General features: G+C 39.7%; 1 protein-coding gene across 9 annotated transcripts in view; it reads left to right on the forward strand.

Annotated features, from left to right (window-relative positions):
• The window catches only part of ZBTB25 (zinc finger and BTB domain containing 25), a 32,468-nt gene that overhangs the window by 464 nt on the left and 6,003 nt on the right, over positions 1–26,001 (forward strand). For 3 of the 9 annotated variants that reach the window (XM_025295387.2, XM_044924860.1, XM_025295388.3), the window contains exons 2-5: positions 58–375; positions 12,505–12,684; positions 15,826–16,769; positions 21,843–21,877. In XM_025295387.2, coding sequence (XP_025151172.1) covers positions 12,512–12,684; positions 15,826–16,769; positions 21,843–21,877 — 1,152 coding nt within the window. In that variant the 5' untranslated portion in view covers positions 58–375; positions 12,505–12,511. The other 6 variants (XM_044924861.2, XM_025295386.2, XM_006072140.3 and 3 more) reach the window with 6 other exon arrangements.

The raw sequence follows: 26,001 nt of genomic DNA on the forward strand, positions 1-26,001 counted from the left end.
GGTTGTGTGTGGGGGAGCCTGTGACGCTCAGGCTGGTCTCCACGCTTCCGCCTACAGAATCACGACTAGCAACCGTGGCGAAGGCACCCGGAGAGCGGGCCGACCCCCGCCAAGCCAGTTGAGCTGGCGGGCGAGCGGGCGGGACGGCGCGCACGTATGCACGCACGCACGCACACTTCGGCCCCCGCGCCTCTGGTTCCTCAGCTACAAGGGGCGCGGTCACGTGGGGCCCTTCGCCGGGCGGCTGGCGCGGGAAGCCGCGCGAGAGCGGGCCGCGGGGTGCGTGAGCCGGCGCCGCCGCGTGACGTACGCGGCGCGGGAGGCGCCCCTCCCGCACGGAGAAGTCGGCCGCCTGCCTGCCGCGGCGGCCTCTGGGTAAGCGACGCGGCCCGGCCCCTGTGGGCTGCCCCGGGCTCAGTCCCTCCCGCCGCGAGCCGCCTGGGGCGGCGGCCTGCAGCTGCGCCGGTCGCGGGACAGATGCAAGTAGCTGGGGAGATGGGTGTTTCTGGTCCGTTTGAGATGTCAATCAGGGCACTGGAGGAAAATGGCATCCGTCAGTGAAAGCTGGGCGGAGGATGTCCAGAGCGGCCTTTCTCTGCCCACACCACCCGGCCGCCGGGCCCGACGCAGGCCGGGACTGGGCTCCGGGGCGCTTCAAAGGGACGGAGACCTTCCGCCTAGGGGTCCCGGGGCGACTTGGCGCGGGAAGCCCCTACGGGCCTGCGGCATTCCCCAGGCTGCTGCACCCTCGACCCCTCTCGCCAGTGGGCGGGTCTCCAGGTGCCACTTGCTGAATGCTTCAGGCACTGTCCTGCGTCTCCCCTCCACAGCCCCGTTTGTGATTACCCCGTCTCTAGGGCAAGAATTCCCCCTCATCTCCATAATTCTTTTTTCAGATTATGTTAATCTCATTCTAAGTCAGTTTTTCTTTTTAAAGCCTTCTCCATCTATCGCTGACTTCTTTAGCACTATTTGGAGAAATCAAGCTGATGTCAAATTGCTTAGGCAGCGCCTAGCGCCGTACCTGGAAATTGACAGCAGCTAACATGTTTCAGGCAATGGCACCCCACTCCAGTACTATTGCCTGGAAAATCCATGAACGGAGGAGCCTGGTAGGCTGCAGTCCATGGGGTCGCTAAGAGTTGGACACGTCTGAGCGACTTCACTTTCACTTTTCTCTTTCCTGCGTTGGAGAAGGAAATGGCAACCCACTCCAGTATTCTTGCCTGGAGAATCCCAGGGACAGCGGAGCCTGGTGGGCTTCCATCTGTGAGGTCGCACAGAGTCGGACACGACTGAAGCGACTTAGCAGCAGCAGCAACATGTTTCATAAATTAACGCCCCGGTTCCCCCCAGTGGCATGCATTCTCTTGAGACTCCTGTTTGGCAAAGCTGTTATTCTCACAGGATTTTGTGAAGTATGTAAAGTACACCTTAGAATAACAAGTCTTAAAGCCGAAAGGGGCCTAATAGAAAATGCAGTTCATCCCTCTCATTTTACAGGTGAGGACACCAGGCCAAAAGACTAGCTTGATCGAAGTCCTATACCTCTTCAATAACTAGACTCCAGGGCTCTAGATGTCTTGGTCTTCACAGTCCTCACCACACCAGGGGTGCGATGCCAGTTTAACCCACTCACTATAGAGACTTATATGCTAGAAGTGATTATACTTGATTCCGGTTATTGAGAAATCAGACTTGGCTAGTGTGATGACTCTGGCATCTTAAGGAATGTGGTTAGCACTATTTCTAGGTGGAATAGACTGCCTATTAATGTACTTTGAGCTCAAAGCTCCTCCCCCTCCCCCGCACAAAAACATTGAGCTCTGTTTTCTGCAAGAATAACCAAGATGTGCAGCATTAGTTGCTTCCTTGGGTAAAGGCACAAGAGATCACTTTGGCAATCTGAATATGCTTTAATTCAGAGTGAACTATTAATCCGTTATCAGACGTCAGCTCTCTAATAGGGAACAAAACTGTGATGGGATAGGAAGCAGAATAGATGAGTTCTGATGGCTGGGAGGTTTTCAGGAACCAATAGAACATCACAGGGATAGTCAGCAAGAAGACAGGAGGGGACCGCACATAACTTGCTACACCTTTTCTCCCAGTGCAGCTCTGAATGTCTTATTTGGAGGTAGCAGAGATGGATTTGGTCCTTGTTTATTGAGTAAACAACCCAACAGCAACCTGCAGTGACCCGCTGCTTTCATAGATGAATTATGAATACTTAGCAAAATGGAGGTAGTATTGTCTCCCATCTTACAAGCAAGGAAATAGGCTCAGAAAGGTTTACCTGGCTTCAATGATGCTGTCATTTGCAGTAGAATTCAAGGCTAAATCACTTTATCTCCCAAGTTTGGTCAGTGCTCTTTTACATTAGATCTTGCTACCACTTCAAGCCAGGAAGGGGATGAGTGAATCGCCTGTGGCTGATTTATTGGCGCCTGTGGTTGCCCAGAGAGGCTGAGCAGGACTTTCAGCTGCCCTCTATGCCTTAGAAAGTAGAGCTGTGTGCTTCCACCCTATCTCCTGAGGGGAGTGCGGAGGAGCCAGGCTGTCTAGCTGGGGAGGAGGGGCCCAAGTGCCTTGGCCATAAATTATCCTGGTCAGGGCTGTGCTGGGAAGTGTTGCATAATGCCCTCCCCAACACTGAACCAAAGTGATTTAATTACTATGGTCCGTAGATGGTGCTTGACCATCTTGTTAAAGAAAAACTTGTACATTTTAGTAATAAAGGCCAGAAAAGAGTTGGGGGTTTTATATTATTGCAGGTTTTTTCCTTGTCTTAAAAAGCAGTGCAGGTGCTCTTATCTTGATAAATTATAAAGTACTTCTATACCACTTCCTGTGCCCCCTTTCTGCTTATTTATTCCAAATTGCATGTGAACTTCAGTCTCTTGAGAAAAGAATGCTAAGAAAAATACTGTTCCAGTTTATAGTTACCAGCACAGGCTGTGGAGTCAAATATAGCTTTTGATCCCCACTTTGTACTATTTGCTTGTTGTATGTCCTAAGCCTAGGTTTTTTCTTATCTGTAAAGTGGAAATAGAAATAATACATATAGTCATGGTGTGGATTAAGAGATAGTGTACATACAGCATTTAGCACAAGGCCTTACACATACTATTTACTCTATAATAATAGCTATTAATAACTAACAACATTTCTTCTAGGCTAGAAAAGATATTGCTGCTTGAATTTGCTTAGGGAGAGTGGAGGAAGAGGAAAGAAAGTGTTTGAAGCAAACAGTAGTTTCAGGATTATTGGTTGAATTTATTAACACATCTGCTTTCCTTTTCTAGCAGGGATTTTTTTTTTCTTTTTTAATCTTACCTAGAGAAAATGTGTTTATAGTGTTGTTAGTTATTTTTGAATATTTTTCAGTTCATTATTTCCCTGGTTACAAGTCAATCATACAATGGCTCTTTAATTCCTCCTGAGAAATCCTAGGCACTTTAAGCAAAGGGTTTCATTAATGCATGTGGATAATGTGTGTATGGAACATTGCGTGGCAAAGGAAGCGTTGGTTCACCTATATTCAGAAGTTATAATCATTCTTGTTTGTACTGTGTTCCAGGTCTGTACCAGCGTTGTTGTTTTCCAGTTTTCTCCAGCCCTGTCAGTGGTTTGCTTTTTCTTTCAGAAATGCAGACTTAATTTTTTTTTTAGTGGACCAAGAGGAAACTTTTCCTTTACAGGGTTCTGATATTTTTAAGATCCAGTAGCAATTTGCACTCACCGGTGTTAGCTTTCATGTTTGCCTGGCATTGCGGCTTTATCAGGCATCCCACGTGTTGGTTAGATGGGGGTAGAGATGTAGAAGGCTGGCTGTGTCTACCAACAGGCAGCAGGCCCCAAACTAACGTTTCCCTTGTTCCGTTAAAGGTTTCTAGAGCTTAACTGCTCTTCCTGTATCATCTACTGTGTCTGCTCCTTGCCCTCTTCTCTTACATTCTCAGAGATATTTTCATTAGCAAATGCCTAGAATTACTGCAGGGTTTACCTCACACAATAATTTTCAGATTTTGAAATTTCCATGTCATTTTCAGATATTATAAAAATAGATATAATAGTGTCTGAGAGAGTAAATATACCTCTTTTTCCTAAGTAGTTTTTAAAAAGAAATTTGAAAATGGTGTGTTCTTCATCTGCTCCCAAGACCCATACTACTTTGGGAATATTTGTTTCTTAATCTGGCAAATTTTTAGTTTACAGTTAGAATTACAGTGGTTGATTTTGGTTCATTTAATGTAATTCATATAATTCCCACATTTTAAGCCCTTCTTGTGAAATAGCTTTTCTCTGTAATTTTAGTGTGTGAAATAGTCTCTTGGATTTTCTGGGTCCCTTGTTCTTCTAATGCAGTGGTTCTTAATTGAGGCATTATATTAGAATCACCTGTATGTTAGTCACTCAGTTGTGTCCAGCTCTTTGTTACCCCATGGGCTGTAGCCTGCCAGACTCCCCTGTCTGTGAAATTCTCCAGGCAAGAGATACTGGAGTGGGTTGCTGTTACCTTCTCCAGGAATCACCTGAGGAGGCTAAAAAAGGCTCTGTGCCTCACCCTCAGCAGTTCTGTTTGGGTTAATCTGGAGTAGGACTCAGACATCAGTACAGCTCTGCATAGAAGGTTTTACAATGCAGTTAGAGCCACTATTCTGGGGTAAAATGATTTCTGCAAACATTCTTTCTCTTGGTTATAAAACATTACACTGCCACAATCATGTGGAGGTAAATTAAAAAGTTAAAATCATTGTATAAAGTCTTAGTAAGTAGCACTTTGGATATCTCTGCTTTTACCTTTGTATTTATAGCCATGAGTAAGTATCTCAAAAAAGCTGTACACATTCCTAGGCCAACTTTACTGTCTCTGTGTCTTAATAATTAACAATAAAGTTACACTGGTGGAAACCACAAAGAAAATAAGTGTTTTCCAGAGAAACGGATGTCTTACTCCTTTTGTTTATTCTTTTATTGAAGAGTCTTATAGCCTGCCAGAATGAAAAGTTGCATATTGTAGGACATTATTCTGGCTGTCATAGGTCTGAGAGTCCAGATCTGAGAGTCCAGTCTGTCTATTATAAAATATTTTTTTTAGTAAATTCAAAGATGTTGGATATCAAGCTAATGTTGAAACTGTTCTAGCTTACTTAGATTGAGCTAATCCAGAGTTATTACAGTCTAGTAAGTAAACAATTTTTTGTAGTCTCTTAAATATCAATGCTATTATTATAAATATCGCTTTGATAACAGATAAACCATTTTAAGATGTAGCATCATTACATTTGGTTATGCATTTGTAAATATAATGGTAAGTTATTTTATTGCAACCTCTCACGTTTTAAATCTCCACGAAAATTTCTCAAATGTAACTTCTAAGATGTTTCTGTACACATAGGAAACTGACTATTCCACATACTAAAGAAAATCAAATAAGTAGACAAAAAATGATGAACAAAGGCTATATTAAAAGCCTCTCTAATAATTTGTAAGGTGAGTTGTATTGGAAAACGTCCTGCATTAACTATGTGATGTTTTGGTTCTATTAACATGAGGTAAAGTCTGGTTGTACTGCCTTAAAACTTGAAATGTCTATAATGCAAACAAGTTTGAATGAACTTATATATATATATGACTTTTTATTTAACAGATTTGACTTTATTTCATTTTATAAACTTGAAACATTTATCCCCTTATTTGATTCAATATATTTGCAAAATCTGCCATCAGTATATATGTTGATAGTTCTAGATGGGGATTTTGAAGAAAGGGTACCGAGTTTGAGGTCAGACTTGAAGTTCTGCCAGTACCATTTAACAGGTAGTTATCTGATTTTGGTTACCTTTCCTGCCTTCTCTGAGCTTATGGTTTCTTAACCTGAAAATGGAAATAATACAGGATCTGCTTTAGTACCTCACAGGATCAAAAAAAGATAGTGTAGGAGAGAGGTTCTCAAAGTGTGGTCCACAGACACCTTGAAGTTTCCTGAATTTCTTTCAGTGGGTTTACAAGTATCTCGCTTTTGCCAAGGCAATTTCTCTTAATACATTTGAACCAAAACATCATGTGGCAATAGACTGATTGAAAAGGCAGAGAAAAGAACCCAGCTATAGTTTTTAAAGCCAGGTATTAAAGAAGATTGCAAAATATAAGTGCCACCCTTCACAGTGGATAAGAATCCACCTACCCAGTACAGGGGACACAGGTTCAATCCCTGGTCTTGGAAGATTCCACGTGCCGCAGAGCATCTTAAGCCCACACGCCGCAACTACTAAACCCATCCATGCTCTAGAGCCCTTAAGCCGCAACTACTGACTGTGCCACAACTACTGAAGCCCACATGCCCCAGAGCCCATGAGCTGCAACTTCTGAGCCCACATGCTGCAAATACTGAAGCCCAAGTGCCTAGAGTCTGTGTTCCGCAACAAGAGAAGCCCACGCACCGCAACGAAGAGTAGCCCCAGCCTGCTGCAACTAGGGAAAGCCCACACACGTACACAGAAAGCAGTGAAGACCCAGTGCAGCCAAAAATAAGTATTTTAAAAAACTGATGCCACCCATCTCACTTAAAAAAGTTATGTTTGAGAATGTATGTCTTATTTATATTAATATGTAATGGGTTTATTGTTATTTCAAACATTAAAATTTTAAAAATTTCTCACTCTAATTCTGAATATGATAGTGATGAACATAACCCACATAACAGCCCTTAGTACTTTTCTTAAGAGTGTAAATGGATCTGAAGAACAAAACTTTTTAGAATAGCTAATAAAGGGTAATGACTGAGTAGTTCTATCAGGAAAATTCTGCAAGTGAAAACTGTAAAGTTGAAAAAAAGTTTGAAAACGACCATATGGCATTAGAGAGCGACAAAAAGCAAGCAGAAACTGGAATGAGGTCTACACTTGGAAGAATGGAACCGTTGTGAATAATTTTCCATTTTTATGGCTTTTAGCCTGAGAAAGGCCCGAGTTGGGGACATGAGGGCATGCCTAAAACTGTGATAGTAATCTGTAGTCTTACTTGCTTGAAGAAAAGAGGACAGAGTTCAGAGTGACCACATAGGTAGAAAGTAGGGAGGAAAATCCTAGAAAGGTTGTCTAGGGGACCCCCAAATAATGTGTATAAACTCAGCTTAAATCTCTTGCCAACCCTGAAATGTATATGTGTGTTGAGCAGCCTCCAAACAGCACACCTAACACAAAAAAAACCCCAAACCATAGTGGAGGCAGAACTTGGGAGTTTAAGTTCAGCCTAGTTAATTTGCAAAAACAAAACAAAAAAACATTAGTGCTGTTTGGAAGAATATTGTAGTACCTAGAGTCTTTAGTAATGACAGTGTCTAAGATATTATCCAAAATGATGAGACACATGAAGAAACAGGGAACTATCATCCTAATTGAGATTGACCCCAAGATGACCCAGAGGTTGGATTTAGCTGAGAAGATTTAAAGCAACTACTGTAACTGCTGAAGGATGTAAAGGAAAATAAGTTCATAATATGTGAATAAACTGGAAATCTCAGCAGAGAAATAGAAACTTAGAAAAAAGTGAGATGAAAATTTTAGTCCTGAAACTATATCTGAGATAAAAAATGGGTTAACAGGAATGATGAACTTGAAGATAGGTAAATGGAAATGATCTTATCTGAAGCAGAAAGAGAAATGACTGTGTGTGAAAGTTCTCTATAAACTTCAACACTCTATATTAACAGATCAGATCAGTCGCTCAGTCGTGTCCGACTCTTTGCAACCCCATAATGGGTTTCTTTCAAGGCCTAAGCTTACCTCTTTCCTCTGCATATGGACTGACATCATAGTTTGTAAATCGGTGCCATCTAAGAATACTCTGAGATTCTCTCTCCTTACCTCAACCATGTGCTTTCCATGATCAAAAAAATTTAAAAAAAAAATCCTTTTTTTCCTCCACAGCTCACTGCTGCATTTATACTTTTGATTCTGTTCTTTCCAGCTTCTAGAGATTCTACCCCTCTTAAGCCTGGAAGTCTTTGATCTGCCCTTCCCTCAATATCCTGTTCTATCTGTACCTATCCTCAATGGCCTCTGCTTTCTAACATTCTAACATCCCCCTGCAATCAGATACTTTGTTCTTTCCCAGAGTGTTGAGAGAGGTCACTAGAAACCTTGGTCAGCACACTTGGGGGGTGTTTGTAATAGGTCTCTTCCCCATGTTTCTCAGCCACTCCTTTCATCAAGGTTTCTTGCCTTTTCTTGTGTTAGTCGCTGAGTCGTGTCCGACTTTTTGTGACCCCATGGACTGTTGCCCGCCAGGCTCCTCTGTCCATGAGGTTCTCCGGACAAGAATACTGGAGTGGGTTGCCATTCCCTTCAAAGCATCCACCTTTTCTTTACCTCCCTCAATAACAATATATTTTCTTACTTCTCTTCATCTGTCTAGCTGTATCCATGTTTCTCAAGGATTCATTTCTACTTTTTTCATATTTTACTTGGTAATCCCATTCATTCCTGGTGACTTCAACCCAGTTATTTTGGAGGACCTCCTCTCCAGTGCTGCCTGTATCTCCACTGGTAACTAAACATTTCTACTCAGTTGTCCTAGGGTGACACCTCAAACTCACTGTATCCAAAATGAAGCTTCTCTCTCACCAAGCCAGTTTCCATGCCTCTCCTCTGGCATTCTGCTATACTACCTGTATATCAACACCTTGCACATGGCAATTACTCTGCAAAAAGGATCCTGAGGAAGGAATGAATTCTTCCAGTTGCCCAAGCTGGAATTCTGAAACTCATTTTGATTTGATCTTCTCTGTGACTGACCACATCCAATTCTCTGCCGATGCTTGTCAGTTCTCCATCTGGTATATCTTCTTGTATTCCTTTCTTCATTCCCACTGCCATTATTTGGATGTTACAAAAGACTACTTGCTGGTCTTTATTGCTCCATGCCTTTTCTTTGTTAATCTTTTATATGTGTTGCTAGTAGAGCAGTCTTGATTCTCAGGCCTAATGATCATGATTTTACTCATTCTGGTTTTTTTCCTGCCTGGAATGCTATGTTCACCTCCATTTTCATCTAAATCCAGTTCAAATGGTTTATTTCATTGGGTTTCCTGTCATTTATCCCCCCCTCCTGCTGTCCAGTTGCTCTTATGGCACTTACCACTTTTGCTTCATGTCATAATTGCTCTGTTTTATGTTTTGTCTCCCCTATTAGCTTACTGACTGCAACATCATTGTTATTTTTTTCTGTCCCTGTGCCTTGTACGGCGCATGCTTTCAAATACTTTCCTTTATTAAATTTCTCTTCACAAAGTATTTGATAAGTGAATTTAACTGTTACTCATAGACCATTAACCACAGATTTTTATATATGTGGCTTTTTAGTGTGTGCTATTTTCATTTCTACATGGTTCAATAGTTCACTATACTAATGCACTATTTATATACACCATATGTATGTATATATATAGAGAGAGAGAGAGAGAGAGAGAACTGTTGAAAATGTTTACGATCCAAGGCGGGTGTTTTGGAGACAGTTTGTAAGACTGGTTTAAAGTACTTCAACCTTAACTATTTTATTGAATCTAAGACTTGTTTTTCACATATTGAAATATCCAATATAGAGTTTTAATTTGGTTTTTTAATCTCCTTATAAATTGGTGGTATTTTAGAATCAGGGAAATGTGGTAAATACAATAAATAATGACTTGATTAATTGGCCTTTTGGAACAATAGCCCCAACTTGGATTTTTTATTATGTTTTTAGAGGATAGGCTCAGGTCACTGTAGTTTCTGTTATCTTAATTTCTTATTTTATTTCTGCTTAAAAGCTTTTAAAATGAGATAGAAAGGGATATGGGTTTTGTTCTGTTACTCGAGGGAGGACCAGGGGGAAGCTATTATGTGTGAATTAGAATTTTTTAAAGTAGTATGTGAATATAGAGTTAAAAGATATTTTAGGATTCCTAAAGTATAATACTATTCATATAAAAACCTTCTTAAGGGATATATGGGACTTCCCTGGTGGCTCAGATGGTAAAGTGTCTGCCTACAATGCAGGAGACCTGGGTTAAATCCCTGGGTTGGGAAGATCTCCTGGAGAAGGAAATGGTAACCACTCCAGTATTCTTGCCTGGAAAATCCCGTGGACGGAGGAGCCTGGTAGGTTACAGTCCATGCAGTCACAAAGAATTGGACATGACTGAACGACTTCACTTTCACTTTCAAGGGATATATACATATGCAGTAGAACTATGATGATGTACAGGAGAGTCATAAACACTAAATCAAGATGGTGGCTGCCTTTGGAGGCAAGGAGTGGGGGGTGGTAGGGGATAGACTGAGGGAGAGATGCAGTGGTTTTCTTCTCTGTTTGTGATTGTTGACTCTCTATGCCCGGGGCCAGGTGGATGGGAGGTGGTTGCTTGTTACATTGTGCTCTTTATCTACTTATCTGTTTGAAATACTTCAGCATATTCAAACAGGATAGTTCACCCCACCCCCACCCTTAACTCCCTGTTCTCTAGTTTTCCTGGCAGAAACGAAAGTGGTTTCTTTGAACCTTTCCAAACATGTGTACATAAACAAGAATATATTTATGCATAAATTCTTATCCCACCTTTAAAAATAAAATAACCACTCTACCACTTTTTCATAAATAGTAGTCTTCTCTACACAATTTTACATTTTGCTCTTTTTTAACTTAATATGTATTGGAGATTATTCCATATTAGTACATTAAATATGTGGTTTTAACAAAAATAGCTCTAACTTTTTATCAGTAATAATTGCTTTTGTCTTTACCAGTTTTAAATGTTTATTTTGCTGTGTCACATTTGCTTAAGTAGCAGGAATCTGGGTTTCTCCCTGATTCTTCTTTCCAGGTATTCCTCTGAGACTTCCCAGGGTACTTGATGACTGTTCCCTCTGCTCCTTCAGTTGGTGGGTTGTGTCTTTTTCTGGGAGGTGGAGAGGGAGGACCCTGGGGGTCTGGAGTCCAGTGCCCAGGTTTGAATCCCCAGCTCTGTATCTCACTAGCAACATGATCTTGGGTCAGTCAACTCTCTGTGCTGATTGTTTCCTCACCTGTAAAATGGATTGATTATTTCCTTTCTCACAGAATTGTATTGAAAATTAAATGAGTGAAAAATTCCTGACACACAGGAAACATTATAAACTGTTGATGATTTTTATTATCCATCACTCAGCATTTTGCAGCCCAAGCTACTGCCAGTCTCCAGACAGCTAACCCCCCACTTTCATCACTGACCTCCTTAAGACTTTGATCTGTCTGGTTAGTGAGAAAGCTTCATTCTTTTTTTATGCTATGCTAAGTCACTTCAGTCGTGTCCGACTCGGTGCGACCCCATAGACGGCAGCCCACCAGGCTCCCCTGTCCCTGGGATTCTCCAGGCAAGAACACTGGAGTGGGCTGCCATTTCCTTCTCCAATGCATGAAAGTGAAAAGTGAAAGTGAAGTCACTCAGTCGTGTCCGACTCTTAGCGACCCCATGGATTGCAGCCTAACAGGCTCCTCCGTCCATGGGATTTTCCAAGCAAGAGTACTGGAGTGGGGTGCCATTGCCTTCTCCGATTCTTTTTTTAGGACCTGCTCTTTTAGGGAAGGTTCTCCCAGACCCCAGTGATGCCCTTTGTACCACAGCTGCCTTCTCTTTGAAGCATTAGGGCTCTGCACAGTTGAGGTGAAGAAGGTGGACGGAGAGGATGGCACAGCCTCCTGCTTCCAGGGCGCCCTCACATGTTCTTGCTGCTCTGCTCACACTAGGCTTCTTCACCAGAATTCTTTTGCATGTTCTTCCCAAGGCATGATTTTTTTTCCCCCTGAGACCAGTGGTCCCATCCAGCATTCTACTTCTTCGGGAACCTCCATGCTTGTATGTGTCTGAGTCCAGTTAGGTCAGGGCTTAGGTTCTTTCCCACTGGGCTCCAAGCCCCATGTGGCTTGACATCTATTTTAAGGGCTTCTGTGACTGATAAGTTTCCCAAACCTTATATGATAGTTTGGTGGCCAGTGTCCCCTGAGTACGCAGAGGATCCCTAAGGAGCAGGGACAGCTCTTGCCTAGCCAGGATACACTGTAATGTTATTAACATTTAGAGTCGACATTTGAACAGTAGTTTCCTTTACAAGGTGCTTTTCACGTAACTTATCTCATCTGGCCCTGAGGCAAAGATCCGTACCTTATTCCCATTTTTGCCAGTGAGGAAACTGAGGACTAGAAACATTGTGGTCACATGGATAAGAAAAGGACAAACTTCCTCTTTCACATCTTTGGCACCCACAGCAAGTCACTTTCTTACCAGATTTTAAAAAGGCCATGTGTTACCTGTTCACTACAGTTGATATCAGTTATCATAATTTAATGTTAGCTAAGTTTAGGGTTAGATTAACAGTATTGAAAATTTGAGTAATTTCATTTAGATTTAGGTCTCCCTGTCCTCTGTAGGTTTGTGTGAACAATTTGGTAAAAAAAAAAAAACTATATTGTCCTTTTTCTCAGAGCCACAATGGACACAGCTAGCCATAGCCTTGTCCTTCTGCAGCAGCTGAACATGCAGCGAGAATTTGGTTTTCTGTGTGATTGCACCGTTGCTATTGGAGACGTCTACTTCAAAGCCCACAGAGCAGTGCTTGCTGCTTTTTCTAACTATTTCAAGATGATATTTATTCACCAAACAAGGTAAGGAGGTGCTTTTGTAAATCAGAATTTTTAATACCGTGATATAGCTAAGCTTTATTATAACATCATTTTTGGGTATTCTTTTTTATGGGATCACCTTAGGAAATAATAAAAAATTATCATTTTTTTACACATCTGTAATTAAGCTCTGTATAGGATGCATGGTGGAAGATAAGAATGAAAACAATAATAGGTAAAGTTTATTTATTTAATCCCATAACCAACCACTAAGCATTTATCTAATGTAAATTCTACCATTATCCATATTTTTTTTAGAGAAAAAGAAACTGAGTTATTAAGTAACTTGTCCATCTAGGATTACACGCACAGCTAATAAATGAAACTCAAATGCAAATCTGTGCTCTTAGTTACTAAGTTGTTGATTTCTGTTCCTTAATATTTTCATAGCAAGATTTCAATGTCATAACTCCACCCACCTGGTGCCGGCAGAGGAGCCCTGCTGGTGGGCAGGAGAGTCCGTTCCACCCTTCTTTCCTCTCTGGGCTCTGCCTCTCTGCGGGCGGCGGTGTCCTCAGCCCGTTTCTGTGGCCGTGCCGCCGAATCCAACCCTGGGTCGAGTGGCGCTGTCCCCACGGAAGGAGGGCCGATATTCCATTTTGTAATTCAAAGGTCATTTGTTTCAAATATTTTTTCAAAATTAAAAAAAAAATTTAGATTAACTCAACATGATAGGTAGAGGGGTATAAAATGGTATCCAGATTCTGAGCTCTTGGTAAAAAATAGCTTTAATGCATCTTAGGTTAAAAGTGATGGAACACTGCTTTTTTAGAAGACCTTACATTTGGCATTTCTCCGGCAGTCCAGTGGTTAAGACTCTGTGCTTCCCCTGCAGGGGGCGCAGGTTCGCTCTCTGGTCAGGGAACTAAGATCACAGGCCAGGTGGCTTGGCCAAAAATAGAAAAAAGACATTTATAGTCTAAGAGAGAGGTAATGCATGTAAGGAAAATAATTGCAGTGTAATTGATCTCTTTGTGCCTCAGTTTCCTTCTCTGTAAAACACTAGAATAGTATATCCACTTCATGATGTTGAGAAAATTAAATGGATTAATAATATTAAAATGTTTGGAACAGAGCTTTGCACTGTTAGCTGCTGCTATTAATTGTGTGATGTGTATAGTCGAAGTGCTGCACAAAGTAGACTGGAGTGTCAGCCTTATTTTGGGAGGGTTAGAACAGGTTTTACAGAGGTTCTGGGGACTTCCCCTGTGGCCTAGTGGTTAAGCCTCTATGTTCCCACTGCAGAGGGCCTGGGTTCAATCCCTAGCTGGGGAATGAAGTTCCCACATACTGCTGGGTGCAGCCAAAAAGAAAATAATGTAAAAATACAGAGGTTCTGAATCGTAAAGGATCAGGAGGAGTTTTTCAGATGTTATAGAGGAATGCCAATAATTGCAATTATAGGCAGAGGAAAAAAATACAAGAAAACATATGCAGATATGAACCAGGCTAGCACATTTAAAAAATGGAGTAAATCAGAATGATTGGCATATATGATTAAAAAGGGGAGAGGAGATTAGAGTCAGGGACAGGTCATGGGTAGCCTTTTCTGTCACACAAAAGTTTCCTCTCCAACTTAAGTGTCAGTGTAGAAACTAGATTAGGAATGCTACTTTCACATCAGCCTCATTTGAGAGCAGTGAGTTGGTTTAGCTCTTAAAGCACCTGTTGTGTACCAGGCACCATGCTAAGCTAAATTCAGGAGATTCAGGTAACAGGCCTGCTCTGTGATATTTCTGCTGAGTAACTAAAATTCCTCATTTAAAAGACCTCTGTGTTGATACTAAAAAAAAAAAAAAAAAAACAACCCTGCCACAGACCATGGCAGTGAGTGGGTCAGAGGTAAGAGTGAAACCCAAGAGGGAATCCTAAAATATCAGGACTAAAGAAATGGATTGCTGGCATACAGACTGCTTTCTGATGTGTTGAGGCAAACTTTCGTTTCAGGGAAGGTAAGTCCATCGACTGATTCCATTGTTCCTTGTTATCCAGCCTTTCCCTCAGGTTCTCTTTATCTTAATTTTAACAGAGTGTCTCCTGATTTCTTGTTACACAATTATTTCCATCTATCTTCTGAATTCTAGATTCATATGTGAAAAATTGGGCTTGAGATTAAAGCTTTTCAAAATTACACTTGTGTTCATTTGTGATCTAAAGAGTAGATATATTAATATATTTGGAAGCCAAAATAAGGTGAGTATGATTCAAATTCTATATGGTACCAATTCCAATAAGCCCTTTGAAATTTTTAAAATATTTTTTGTTGTGGCAAAATATATATAAACATAAAATTTGCCATTTTAACCATTTTTAATTGTACAGTTCAAGGGCATAATCATATCCACAATGTTGTGTAACTATCACCATTACCTATTTCTAAAACTTTTCATCATCCCAGAAAGAAACTAACCATTACATAATAATCCCCCATACTCTCCACTCTCAAGTTCTCAGTAACCTCTAATCTATTTTCTGTCTCTGAATTTTCCAAATCTAGATGTTTCTTACAAGTGGCATCATATAAAATTTGTCCTGTTGTGTCTGGCTTATTTCATTTAGCATGTTTTCAGGATTCATCCATGTTGTAGTATATATCAGAACCTGATTCCTTTTTATGGCTGAGTAATGTTCCAGTATACATATATACTGCATTTTGTTTCTCCATTCATCTATTGATGGATAGTTGGGTTGTTTTCTGCTTTTGGTTAATGTAAAATGCCATTGGTTTATGGATTTCCATTTGAATCCTTGATTTCAGTTCTTTTGGTTATATACCCAATAGACTGTTAAGTTCCTTAAGGGCAGGGTATCTGTTTTATTTGTTTTTCTACCCCCTGCATGCAGTTTAAGTGCATGTCACTTAGGAATCACTAAGTGTTGAACTAATCAGAATATCTGTGTTTCTTAACTTTAGGCAGTAGATTGAATAAGTGAAGACTTGGTGCTGGGCCATAAACCTGGTATACAATGAAAATCTGAGCTTTTGTTGCTGTGTTTCATCAAGGCAGATTGTCAAATTAGAAGTTAGGAAGAAACTGCTTTAGCCTAAGACTGTATGCTATTAACTAAAAGGCCAACTGGGTTGTTTCATTCTGTGTGGGTCTGTTTTTTTGTTTTTAACAGTGAATGCATAAAAATACAACCAACTGACATCCAGCCTGACATATTCAGCTATTTGTTGCACATTATGTACACGGGGAAAGGGCCAAAACAGATTGTGGACCATAGTCGTTTGGAGGAAGGGATTCGATTTCTTCACGCCGACTACCTTTCTCACATTGCAACTGAAATGAATCAAGTGTTCTCACCAGAGACTGTGCAGTCCTCAAATTTATATGGCATTCAGATCTCAACGACCCAAAAAACAGCTGTCAAACCAGGGCTGGAGGTCAAGGAAGCTCCTTCCAATAACAATGGAAACAGAGCTGCTGTCCAGAGTGACCACCCCCAGTTGCAGCTCTCTCTTGCTATTGGGCTGGATGATGGCACTGCAGACCAGCAGAGGGCCCATCCTGCCTCCCAGGCCTTGGAGGAACACCAGAAGCCCCCAGTGTCCATCAAGCAGGAGAGATGTGACCCAGAATCTGTGATCTCCCAGAGCCGCCCCTCACCTTCATCAGAGGTGACAGGCCCCACTTTCACCGAAAGCGGTATCAAAATACACTTATGCCATTACTGTGGGGAACGTTTTGATTCCCGTAGTAATCTAAGACAACATCTCCACACCCACGTGTCTGGATCCCTCCCATTTGGTGTCCCTGCTTCCATTCTGGAGAGTAATGACCTTGGTGAAGTGCATCCACTTAATGAAAATAGCGAGGCTCTTGAATGCCGCAGGCTCAGCTCCTTTATTGTCAAGGAGAATGAGCAGCAGCCTGACCTCTCAAACCGGGGTGCCACAGAGCCTTTGCAGATCAGTCAAGTGTCTTTGATCTCCAAAGACACTGAGCCAGTAGAATTAAACTGTAATTTTTCTTTTTCAAGGAAAAGAAAAATCAGCTGTACCATCTGTGGTCATAAGTTTCTCCGAAAGAGCCAATTGCTGGAGCACATGTACACACACAAAGGTAAATCTTATAGGTTTAACCGATGCCAAAGGTTCGGTAATGCATTAGCCCAGAGATTTCCGCCATATTGTGACAGCTGGTCTGACATCCCCCTGAAAAGTTCTCGTTTGTCGCAAGAACAGTTAGATTCGTCTTGTGCCTTAGAGTCAGAACTCACACAAGAAAATGTGGACACTATCCTGGTTGAGTAGCAGTTTCTCCTTCAGAATTTTTATATCAATTCTGAAAAAGGAAATCCACATGTGGTTTTTTATTCATAAATTATTTTCCTCCTCAAGTTCTTTACCATTTATCCCTAGTTCTAAGGTTGTATATACTACATCTTTTTATTGTAAAGATATATCGATACATTGCTGCCAAAATGTAACCTTCTAATTAGGGCTGTATTTTCCTCAGTTAAATCACAATTTAGAAATGAGAAATCAATGTGGAAGTATGGAAGTTTTTTCAGGTTGTAGAATCTGTAAAAGCAAATTGAATATGAAATAAGTGTAATCTTTTTTAAAGAATGTTCTAAACTATCACTTTTGGTTAATGTTCCACATGAATTAAGCCCCTATGAGGATTATTTTAAAATATTTTCTGCCATATAGGAAATTAATAGTTATATTAGTATATAAATATGTTATAATGTATGAAACATTTGTTTGAGGGTATAACTATACCAAATCATGAGTAATTTTAAATTACTGTTTATTTGCTAGTTCTGCAACATCTTGCATGATTGTGTGTGCATGCTCAGTCACTCAGTCAGATACTGGGGTGTGATTCTTTGTGACCCCACAGACAGAGTGTCTGACTGTGACCCCATGGACTGTAGCCTGCCAGGCTCCTCTGTCCATTGGATTATCCAGGCAAGAAAACTGAAGTGGGTTGCCATTATGTGACTTTATTTATTTAACATTGAGCATACCTCATTTTCAATAAAAGTATTTTATTTAAAAGAGAGAAAAGGAGAAGAGTCAGAAACACACAAAACTTAGTCAGTAAGATACATACATGTAGGTAAGTGTAGATGCCGCCGGTGTTAGAGACAGCAGTTCAGACAGATCTGGTGGACTGACACCCTGGTGTTGTTACCTTAATCTAGTGTTTTCTTAAAGAAATTAAGAGCAGTTTGAGATTTTTATGACAAGAGGTTTATATGAGCTTAAGAGGAAAATGATAGAATACAGATTATCTTTCTATCCATAGTATCAGAAGATTTTATAGATTGAGTTGACATTAATTTCCTTTTCTTTTCCCCTTTTTAGCTAAGGAATTTATTTTTTAATATAAATTTATTTATTTTAATTGGAGGCTAATTACTTTGCAATATTGTATTGGTTTTGCCATACATCAACATGAATCCACCACGGGTGTACACGTGTTCCCCATCCTGAATCCCCCTCCCAGACATTAATTTTCTAACAAAAACCTGAAAAGGTACCTTTTCAGTGGCACAGTTTTCACTTTTTTTCTGGTACATAAAACCAGCAGAGTAGATACAGTCAGTGTACTAGAACTATGTTTAAAAATCATGACCAGCCTTCCCTCTGTGAGTCAACTTAATTCCCCTTTCTAATAGTGAAACTTACAAAGCTAAAACTCCAGAAAAATTAAAATTGATGGACCGAATGACAGATTCTTCTGCTATGTGTAGCTGGGAAAAAGCTGGTCAAACTTTACCACAGAGGATAGATCTAAATTGTTTCTGATATGTTTAAATTTTAAATACTAGATAGTCAAGAATAACCAAAGAGAGAGGCTTTAGAACACCCTCGTCTTTTTTGTATGTTCCCCTGTTAAATTCTAACTCTCACAAGTATTTTAGTAAATTTAATAAATTTGGTTTCTACAGCTTATAATTTAATTGCATACAAAAACTCTTTAATCTCCCTGATGACTGCACACTTCATAGTTCCTGGCATCAGAGTTCCTTAAGTGTCTGAGTTTAGTCAGGAAAGAGCTCAGAGAGAAATCCATCTCATTTTAAGGGTGCAAGGATTTCTCTGAGTTATCGGTGAGTTTAGGTAGATTATGAAGTGGTAAGTTTTTCTTAAGAAGTGAATGAAGAAAACCAATGGGCATTATCTAAGGTGGTTGAACTTCTGTCCTAGAAAAGGATGTGAAGCCTCATGGGGTCAGGATTAACGTGCTAAGAACAAAATCTAAGTAGCTATTGATACAGAGTCAGTTGTATCAGTCAGAAGTTAAAACAAATGCATTGCTCTTTAGTATTAGAACATCATCTAATCATATTCTTAAATCATTTCAGCAATTATTCAAACTTACGCTGTCCTCAATGACTTCATCACATACGGTGAACACAAATATTAACATTGATTTCATGTATCTTAGGCTATTCTGGATATATTCCCTAGCCTCCTTCAAGTAAAATTTTATTTTTTCTTGTTTAGATAAAAATTTTCTTGATTTTTCTGTTCTGTTTCCTTTCCTACTTGGTCAGTCATTAGTCCTTGACACAAAAAGTATGTGTAGCTTAAAGGATGGGATTTAGTGTGCATATGAGTTGTGGGTAGGACAGCAGTTCAAGGCAGAGTCTGGATGAGGCAAGAGTTTGCTATTGGCTGACTGTCCATAATAGACAACATTAACTTAAAGCAGACATTTATCTACTTTGTTGAGTGTTAAGAAAGGAGTAGTTAACTGTATTTTTATTCTTATTCATAAGGTTCCTTTTAGGAATTCAAAGCAAGTGTTCTTTCCTTCATCTTTATAGTATTCTGTCTGTATTAGGAAGTGGGAAAATGAATACTCCATTTTATAGGAAAAAAATCCCCAAACCTGGGTTCCAGAGAGCCAGTGAGTAGTGGTATGGGGAATGATTCCAGTTTTATCTTTTTCATTTGTTCAACAGGAATATTTTAAAAATTATTTTATAATTAATATTGTGCCCTGAGTATTTTTAAAGACATGATTCCTAAGAAAATCTACCTTGTGTAAATAAGTTCCTCCAGCTAAACACTTTAATTTTGACTACATCATTTATAAAATGGAGCTGATATCTTAGCCATATAGTATGGTCTGCATAATGATTGTCAAACTCTTGAAACTGGAAATGCTGCGTGCACCTTAGTGTATCAGGCAAGCACTAAACAGACATTTCCTCTTTGGATCAGCTTAGAATTTCCCCTTTTTTTCTAGATCCCACATATAGTTGTTTTCTGGAGGAAAACTGACTGTTGCAGTATTTGTTCTTGTTAGCATATTGTTAAACTCAGTATCTGATAAGTGCAGTCTGCCTTATAAGAAAACCAACATTCTGGATTTATCTCTTGAAATTATTATTTCTTTCTCTGAATTATTATTCACTTTTCCATCTGTAAAGTGTGTGAAAGCAATCCCTACCTCACAGGGGTGTTGTGAGGATTTGTTTTAAAATTGTGGTAAGTTATATCAGTATTATTGATGAAAACCAACCCTATAGGGACTTCTCCAGTGGTCCAGTGGTTAAGACTTCACTTCCCAACGCAGGGGGTTCCGGTTCAATCCCTGGTCAGGGAGTTAAGATCCCACATACCTCATGGGTCAAGAAACGAAAACATAAAAACAGAAGCTGTATTGTGACGAATTCAATAAAGACTTAAAAAAACCAACCATATAAAGAAAATTACATTCTGCATTTTTTATGTAGCTAAACCTTTAACTTTGGTATTCCAACTCATAAATTCTAGAATGTCTTCAGAAGCAGTCATGTACTATTTAATACTCAATAATTAATTGGCAAAATTTTTACTTTTTACAAATACTCTAGAAACAGCAGAGTTGCTGGAATTCCTATTCTACCTTAGTTTAATCCTAAGTATTTCTCTTTAGCCTTTAACAAGAAAGATAGTAATTCTTTGGCATTATTGGGAATGAAAACTTTCCAAGTTCAATGTTACTGAAAGTTCCCCCAAACATATTTATATATAGGAAAAGGAACAAAAGCAGTTGAGAAAATACCATTTTCATTTCTTTGATGTAGATCATCTAAAAAGTAGATAGAGACAGGGAATAGAGTAGGGATAATAACAGTAATGTATTATGTTCTATCAAAATAGTATTGGAAAAGGCTTCACTTAAAACTGAAGGAAATACTTATTAATCATGGGAAAAGATAGTCTGGAAAATGTATAATTCCATTGATGTTTATTTGCACAGGTGAATTCTTGATATTGTAACTCAGATCCTTGAAAAGTATCCATTTTTTGTCTAATTGAGGTAAAAAATAGGCCATGTGAAGAAATTTCATAACGTAACTTGTATCTTTGTATGTTTTAAACTAAATGTAGCTCTGTGGTTTTTTATTATAATTTTTAAATTCCTAAGAATGAAATCTGTAAATTATTATTCTTTGCTGTACTTCTGTATGTGTATGGTTGGACTATCTGAAGACTGGTGAGATTATACAGTCCTTAGCCTGTCTGTCTTAAATGTAAGGAATTACAAACTGTGATTTTTTGTCTTCAAGACCTGAAGAATCCTTTGTGCTTCAGTGTGTATCTGTCCACACTTGATTACTTAGTAGATATTGTTCCAGTGCAATTGATGGACTGTCATCAACTCTTCTGTTTTGTTCCAAATAGTCATTTAGTCAGATTAAATCAAATATCAACATAAAATGCTTTCAAAGAAACTTGGACTTAAAAAATTTAAACCAAAAAAAAAAAGGAAAGGGAAATTTCCTGGTTGTCCAGTGATTAGGACTCTGTGCTTTCACTGCTGAGGGCCTGGGCTTGATCCCTGGTTGGGGAACTAAGATCCCACAACCTATGTGGCACTGGCAAAAAACCCCCAAAACCTGTACAATGAAAAAGGCCCCCTGAATAAATCTTCAAAGTACTACTAACACATAGTAACATATAATACAAGAGACTGAAATCAATAATATATTGTATGCTTAAACTCTTCCACGTAATGTATTGTGAGTTTGCTTCAGAAATATTCTTTCAGAAAGTTTTGTATTCTCCATTTGGAATGAAAACAGTGAATTTCATGTATTTTATCATGACAAATAAATTAATGTGGCTTGATCATAAACAAAACTTTTTATTAGCTCAGCTTATAGAATGTGTTCTTATTTTACAGCAGTGTCTGCCAAATGTTGTCTTCCTAGTGTTGAGGTAAGTAGTCTGTGTATCAGGTAACATTTTGGATGTGTGATGCAAAAATGCATCAGTGGGTCCAATTCTTGTCAGCAATAATCTGTGTTAATAGAAAAGTTGTGTCCTCATCAAGTGCTTGTCAGCTGGTATCTCTGGAAAGGTAGTATCTAGTAATTTTCTGGAAGTTTCTTGCTTTGCTCCTTTCTCTCTTCCCTTTTTACTATCCCTCCAGTAGTGGAATCTGCAACAGCGATTTTTAGCCAGGATGTATTAATTGGGGTTCTCCAGAGAAACAGAACCACACTGTGTGAGTATGTGTATGTGTCTGTGTTTGTGAGAGAGGGAGAAAGGGAGAGAAAGAGATTGACTGGTTGATTATAAATAATTGGCTTATGCAAATATGGAGGCCAAGTCCCAAGATCTGCTGGTGGCAGGCTGGAGACCCAGGGGAGCGGGTGAGGTAGTTCCAGTCCAAACTTTGCAGCTTGCGACTCATAAAGGCAGGAAAAGCCCACTGTCCCAGCTAATAGGCAGAAGTTCCATTATTCTCAGGAGGGTCAGCCTTTTTGTTCAATTCAGGCCTTCAGTTGATTGTACGAGGGCTACTCACATGAGAGAGGAAATCTTCACTCAGTCTACTGAGTTAAATGTTAACTCATTCAGAAACAGAGACACGCCCATAATAATGTTTGACCAAATTTCTGGGTATCCTGTGGCCATGTCAAGTTGACACATAAAGTTAATTATCACACTGGGTGATCCCCCCTCACCATGGTGACATTTAGCAGTGTGGAGGTATTTGTCACAACCGGGTGGGGCTAGAAGAAGGTTGCTGCTGGCATCTAGTAGGTAGATAAATCAGGGGTACTCTGAACATCCTACAGCACAGATTATAGCCCCCACAACAAAGAACTGTCCAGCCAAAATGTCAGTGGTGCCAAGAATTAAATTTCTATTTGTATTAACTTGATCCCATCTTTTCAAAAATAAAAATGTGATTATTAAAAATTGTAGATGTATTAAGCAACAGGACTGTCTAAAATCTACTCATATAATCTTTGAATTAAACAATTGTGTCCCTAATAAGTTCTCTGTGAAATTAAAATGTGATCATAAGTTGTAATTTGTATAAATATTTAATTTGGCCAAAAGGTGGCACCAGTGTACCTTTTAAAAGTCTTTCACATACCTTTGACTAGGCTGATAAAGGTCCCTCTAGTCAAAGCTATGGTCTTTCCTGTGGTCATGTATGGATGTGAGAGTTGGACTATAAAGAAAGCTGAGCGCCGAAGAATTGATGCTTTTGAACTGTGGTGTTGGAGAAGACTCTTGAGAGTCCCTTGGACTGCAGGGAGATCCAACCAGTCCGTCCTAAAGGAAATCAGCCCTGAATATTCATTGGGAGGACTGATGCTGAAGCTGAAACTCCAATACTTTGGCCACCTGATGCAAAGAACTGACTCATTGGAAAAGACTTTGATGCTGGGAAAGACAGAAGGCAGGAGAAGGGGACAACAGAGGATGAGATGGTTGGATGGCATCACTGACTCAATGGACATGAGTTTCAGCAAACTCCAGGAGATGGTGGAGGACAGGGAAGCCTGGTGTGCTGCATTCCATGGGGTCGCAAAGAGTCGGATATGACTGAGCGACTGAACTGAACTTTATTCTCAAATTTGGCATCACTATTTGTTTAATTCAAATTTATTTAGTACTTAGATTCTTTGGGATTTTGTCTCACTTTATAGAGTCAAGATTAATGAAAAGCTTCCTAGCATTCCCTAATATACTAGGTACTGAAATATATTGACATCCTGCTTTGATCAAGATGCTCCCAATTTACCTGTATAGCAGCAGATAACTTGAAAATATCATTTAGTATGCTTCTTATATCAATAATTTCTGAGGATGCTTGTAAGTCTTTAACATTAAGTGAAAGTGTTAGTTGCTCAGTCTTGTATGACTCTTTGCAATCCCATGGAATGCAGCATACCAGGCTCCTCTGTCCATAGAATCCTCTAGGCAAGAAGACTGGAGTGGGTTGCCATTTCCTTCTCCAGGGGATCTTCCCAACCCAGGGATCAAACCCGGGTCTCCTGTATAGCAAGCAGATTCTTTACCATTAAGCCTTAGGCATTTTAGTCTCAATCACATTTGTTCCTTTAATCAGGCATCAAACTCAGTTTTTAGTGTTCTGACGGGTTAGTAGATAAATCCAGGGACATATGAGTAAATACTCCCTAGTTTCTTACCTTTTGTTTCTTTCCTTCATATGCACAGCCAGTGAGGTTAGCCTGTATATTATTTTCTGGAACTTACTTTATTTTCAACTGTGATTTAACACCTGACTTTCTAAGCTGGTGTTCTTTTTCCGTCTTCATTTGCTTCCTTCCAGCCAGTTTCATTCTCTGAGTAGGCTGAGACATTCTCTCATAGAGTTCTTGTGCCTTCCAATGCTGAGTGAATGCAGGCTACCCTTTCCTCTCCACTGTTTCTGCTTGCAGTAGTGCTGTTAATATTATCCTTGGGCTTTGTGCCTCATCACTAAATACTTCTCTTACATTTATTTTACAACTGATTAACCAGCTTGGGCAATGAACCTGCTTCCTCCCAGATAAATTCTCTTCCAGTGTTTATTTATATAATGTTGAAATAAAAGATCTTCCTTTAAGCTGCTAGAAATCTTGGTGTCCTTTCATGTCAGAAATCTGAAGGAACAGCAGTGCTATGGGAGGGCTGCTCTGTACAGCAGTCCTGGCTCTCTTGGGAAGTGGAGGAGAAGCTTGTGCAAGAAGGAGGCCTTCATCATCTGAAGTCACCTGCTGTATGATCTATGTTATTACTCAGTTTCGAGAAGGTGCATGTTAGATTCTTGTGGACCAAACAGGCCCTTGAGGAATGAGATCTTACGAATTTAGCTCTGCCACATTTTTCTATAAGGGAAGCCATATGGTACTTAGTCCAAACCATATGTAGGTAAGTATCTAATTCTTAAAAAATAGTTTTTTTGATAACTGGCATTTGTACCAAGTGCCTTGTAGGGAGGAAAATCTAAAGAACCTATGGTGTGGTTCTTTAGGAAAAGGATACAGCATTTGCAGAGATAAGAGAAAAGGTTTTGAAATGCAGACCAAAGGTTCCAGTGGAGTGCATCTCAAAAAGATTTTTTTACTGGACCAGTTCTCATTTCCCACACTGCCCTTCTTTTACATGTGTGCACACAGTCCATGCTATGAGCTCAGTGGTACCTGTCATCTATCACAGCATTTCAAAATTTGGGAGGAAAGGCATATAAATGGAGAACACCTTTTTAAAATGCTGAACGTCTCCTGTTTCACTGTTAACCACAGTTTTTCAGATTTCTCCAGTTGATGGTTAGCTTCAGACCCACCATGTAGAGCCATGCAAATTATGCACAATAACACTAGGGGGCGCCACTCACCAAATGCATACTTCTGGCGTTAGGCTTGCAGTTTGCACAGCTGTGCGGGGCAGCCCTGTCTTTGCTTATCCTGGTTTAAATGTTCAATTTAAGAAGCCCTTATTTTGAATTTCTGCAGCAAGTGACAGTTTTCACTTGTCTAGCCAGGAAATTATATTAAACTAAAATACACAGGTGGTATAAAGAACAATGAAGAAAAAATGAATACTCCCTAGGTGACTCAATCATGTGTTTGTTAAAATTTGTAGAACTGTGCACCTGTAGAACAGGGTGGATTTTACTGTATGTAAATTACACCTTAATGAAGAAAAGATTAAGACCACCCAGATAAATATAGAAAAGTCTTAAAGTTTAATGAGCCATAATGATTATCATTCACTATTAATCCTTCCATGGGTCAGGAAAAAAAAAAAAACAAAAAACCACCACCACCATCTAGACATTAAGAGTACAGAGAAAAACTCATGAAACTAAAAAGGTGATTCTGAAATTCACTCAAATCAGACAAATTACTGATGAGGCTGTGGCACATCTGGATAAAAGATCAAAAACTCAGGTTGAGTTTTTCACCTGAATTGAATTGTGAGTGACCAATTATTTTGGCATTTGGTGCATCTCAGCTTTACACAGAGGACAACTAGTCATTCTGATCAGGGAGATAGAAACACGAGTTTCAGTTGACCTGTTTAAAGGAGAGGTG

Source organism: Bubalus bubalis, chromosome 11, assembly GCF_019923935.1.
Source record: "Bubalus bubalis isolate 160015118507 breed Murrah chromosome 11, NDDB_SH_1, whole genome shotgun sequence".
Classification (NCBI taxonomy): domain Eukaryota; kingdom Metazoa; phylum Chordata; class Mammalia; order Artiodactyla; family Bovidae; genus Bubalus; species Bubalus bubalis.